This window comes from Haliotis asinina, chromosome 9 (genome assembly GCF_037392515.1).
Source record: "Haliotis asinina isolate JCU_RB_2024 chromosome 9, JCU_Hal_asi_v2, whole genome shotgun sequence".
Classification (NCBI taxonomy): Eukaryota; Metazoa; Mollusca; class Gastropoda; order Lepetellida; family Haliotidae; genus Haliotis; species Haliotis asinina.
The window spans coordinates 15772741-15777019 of NC_090288.1; the positions used below are offsets into that span (position 1 = coordinate 15772741).

Consider the following 4279-nt stretch of genomic DNA (forward strand, 5'->3'; position numbering starts at 1 on the left):
ACAAATACCTAAAGTACCACTACTTCTAAAATACTTTTGAACGGATTTAAGAACTATTGAACCATTTCGTCATAACATCAATAGAACAAATGCACAACGATGTAGGAAACGACGAGAGCAAGTCTAGGGCACCTATTCTCGCAAGTGTCCCACCCAGCGCAACATGGTGTGACAGCATATTCGTATCGTGGGTTATCGAACACTAAAGAAGCATCAGCTACTTTTTTTAATCACACGATCAATTATAAAGCCTAGCAATAACTAATAAATCTATATCCCTAACATAGGCAACCATTCAAGGCTTAACAATGTCTGTATGGCCCAACACCTCCTCCCTTTATAGCCCCTGTGACCTCTGCCGTACGAAAATGTGAAACTTTTCATCCAACGATGAAAAAGACCTGTTCGATGTCAGGAAAAAAACCTCCCGTAGTGACTGTTACAGTTTACTGGTTCTTCGAGAAAGTTCACTAAAGGATATATGTTGAAAATCCAACGATTAAAAAGCACCTGCTGGATATCCGAAAAGAATACTCCCGTCACATCTCCGTTGTGATCGTTGCAATTGACTGGTTCTTAAATACTTGGCGGGACTTGCCCAAAACTAACGCCTTCGCTGCGTTTCTGAATCGTTTGTTGGTGCCGTAGAAGACGAAGAAGTTCAGCGAAGGATGTATGTGGGCGAACGTCGACAATAAGATGCTGACGCTGATGTTGACACCGCCGTCCCTGTCCAACAGAAACAGTATGGAGATAGGAAACCAGCAGATGACAAAGACGGAGAAGATGACAAAGGCGGTTTTGGCCAACTGGACGGAATCACCCTGTTTCTTGCGTTTCCTGTTTCCCTTAGTGACGGCAACGATCCGACGTCGTGATTTCGCAACGCGATAGTACAGATTTCCGTACGACAGCAACGTAGCCAACATCGGCGTCCATAAACACACGATCACGAAGAATACCATGAACGCTCCTGTACTCGGACCCTGGACTAGGAGGCACATATAGGTCTTGTGGTTGAAGCCGTGACGTCCAAATCCGAAAAACGTCATCGAGACAACGGTCAACGCCCAGCCGTAGATGCACGTTAGGATGATAATCTGCACCCTCTTACCGTGGAAGCCATGACTGTGACACACGATAAGGTAGCGGTTGACGCCGATGGTTGCTATGGTGAGAAGGGAGACGACGCAGGAGACGGTGCAGATGGTGCCGATGATAACACAGAGAGGCTGAACTTGGGAGAAGAACTTCCATCCTAGAGTCTTTGCTGAAACGGCAGAAAATAATGGAAAAGATGTATTTTCGATGTGTTTGGCTGTTACTTTTAGTTCATTTCTTTATCTGTAAATGTGTATCTGTACAAAGTTTTGAAAACAACTTTAAACACTTTAAATATCACCAACAGGTAAGTAACTGAAAGAAATGTTGCTTACAGCAAAAGTCAGCAAGCTAAGTTGTGCACAAAGTGGACTTGGTACTTTGAACTTGGGTATGTAGACATGTCAATTTCGCAAACCATGTGTTCTTGACCTAATGACTACAATAATTCTTAAATTTAATTGAGATGTTTTAAGGTTGAGAGGGGTGTGTGTGTAGTAGTAACTGTTCAGAGCAGGTGTGTGCGTGCGTGTGAGCATACGTGCGTGTGTGTGTGTGTGTGTGTGTGTTTGTGAGAGAGAGAGAGGGGGCACCAAAAAAACCGTAATGAGGATTACGGGTATTTGCGCCAAACAAAATAATACGTTGGGGTGTGAAAAGCAGGCATGTAGATTCTTTTTTATATGCACATATTGCTAGGATGCAACCTAATACTTTTTAATCATTATCATTGTTTAATAATTATCATTATTAATTTAATAATTTATTTTGATTTAATAATGTAAATGTAAACTAACGGCCAACAGAAACAATACCAAGTGAAAAGGAAAGAGAACTTTAATAACAGATGTCAGGGCAAAATGCATGTGGTTTCGTTTCTTTTGCCTCTCAGTATAAAGTTATGTACATGCAATCGTTTCATCCATGAGTGTTGATCGTTTTGGTGCGCCACCTGGAAATTTGATATTGTTTATTAATAAAAATGATTATAAGATGTAATGGCCACAGTTGAACAAATGAATTATTTCTGATCAAATCCCGGCCTTTTTTCCTTACTTTCTCTTCAAATTTGTTGGGAATTCCCTGGCTTGCTATTTTATCGAATGCATGTAAATTAAAATTTTGATATTTGATACAAAGCATCAGGTAGAAATACAAGGCGCTGTCGATACGAAGTAGCAAATAGTATTTGATACTCGTACTTCCATGATAAATAAAACGGTGTAAGAAATTTCGAATGGAATACATCACAATCACGAGAACAATATATACTACCGACAAGAAATAAGGGAACTAATGAAATAATAGCGAATTTGAAACTGCTTTAAATATCCACTAAATCAATTTTAGGCGTCAAGTTCAATATCTGGTGTGTCCACCATGTTGGGCAACACATTCACGGCACCTTGATGGCATGCTGTTAATCAATTTCCGGATGGTTGCCCGTGGTATTGCCCGCCATTCCTCTTGGAGAGCTGCACCAAGCTGGGCCAGGTTGGCGGGTCCTGGGTCCCTGGCGTACACCCTTCAACCAAGAACGTCCTAGAGATGTTCATTTGGGGACAGGTCTGGGGACTTAGAGGGCCAGTCCAATGTCTGCATACCTTCTTGTCGGAGATAAGCGGAGACAATTCGGGCCCGATGTGGTCTGGCATTATCATCTTGGAATACAAAATTTCGGCCGATAACTGTAGCCAATGGAGCCACAACAGGACGCAATATTTGGTCAACGTACCGCTGACCAGTCATGGCTCCGTTAATGGTGACCAAATCTGATCGTCTGTCATGTGTAATCCCACCCCACACCATGACACACCTATACCTCCATATCGATCATGGTCAAGAATTGCTGCTCTGGCACATCACTCCCCGCTCCGACGCCAACAACTTTTTCTGCCATCTGTGAATCGTAGGCAAAACCTTGACTCATCAGAGAACATTGTGTAACGCCAGTGGCGCATAGCCTATCCCTGATGCTGCCTAGCCCATGCCAATCTTTGGCGCTTATGGTGAGCTGAAAGGGTGACACCCTTAAAAGGCCGTCTTGCTTTCAGACAAGCTTGATAGAGTCGGTTTTTAACGGTTGAGGTTGAAATGAGTCTTCCAGTGAGTGCGCGGAATTCTCTATTGATGGCAGGGGCCGATTTAAACCTATCGCGTAGAGCAATTAACGTAATGAGACGATCCTGTCTTGGTGTCGTTGATTTTGGTCTACCACGCCCCGGTCTCGTTGCAACCCCACCCGTTTGACGGTACTTATCCCACATGCCTGAAATTACACTTTTTGATTTACCGGGCATTTGCCGGGCAACTTCACATAATGATGTCTACCCCCGCCCCCCCCCCCCCCCCCCCCCCCCCCCCCATCATCCCCACATCATCCCCACAATTCTCCATTTTGTTGCTTCACCGAGATACTGCCTCGGAGGCATTTCTGTCAGTAAGTGTCAATCTCTATTGTATTAGTGATTGCTACTTCTCCAGTACATTTACAGGAGTTAACTTCTATATGCACGTGTAGCACGTGCTGGGCATGCATTATGCGAAATTCCATTGTCACTGGATGTTGCGTTTGGGAGATACGCCACGATAACGGACCCTGTCACAGTCAAAGTCATCTACATTCAATTTCTTGGTTCCCTTATTTTCTGTCGGTAGTATATATATATAACGGTTACTTACCTATAATACTCATAGGGTCTGCTATGGCAGTAACAAACATATCCGAAAGCAAAAGGTTGGCGAACAGTACTATTTCCGCCGACTGGAACGGCTTGTATTTCACCAACGTCACCAGCGTTGTGACGTTTCCTGTGGTTCCGACAACACCGGCAACAGCAAACACAATACAGGAGAATATCAGTACACCTGTTACAGAACTAGACGTGGTCACCAGACCGTTGTCCGTCACGTTCATTGTTAAGATAATCCTATAGATCAACGCTCCAGCTGCGACGCTTATTGAAAGTTCAAGGTCAGTTAAACATTGCAACTACGTTGAACAGAATCATATTCATGTGAGGACACAGTTGAAAATAGATATCTCTGATCATGAAATACGTTTCAGTCCAGCTCTTCCGTCCATGTTTAAACAGATCAATCAAGACTGTTCAGTAACAATCAAGTTCTTCTTGTTTCTTCATCTACCAGTTACGTTGAAAACCTGAAACCCGCCGAA

The 4279-nt window shown here is 43.4% G+C and overlaps 1 protein-coding gene across 1 annotated transcript; it reads right to left on the bottom strand.

The window, feature by feature from the left end:
• Positions 1-539: 539 nt before the first annotated feature.
• LOC137297145 (melatonin receptor type 1B-A-like) lies at positions 540-4018 on the bottom strand. The gene is made up of 3 exons (XM_067829162.1): positions 3784-4018; positions 2009-2067; positions 540-1232 (listed from the first exon to the last, which is right to left on the bottom strand). The coding sequence occupies exons 1-3, from the start codon at positions 4016-4018 to the stop codon at positions 540-542; spliced, it is 987 nt and encodes a 328-aa protein (XP_067685263.1).
• Between the last annotated feature and the right edge of the window lie 261 nt (positions 4019-4279).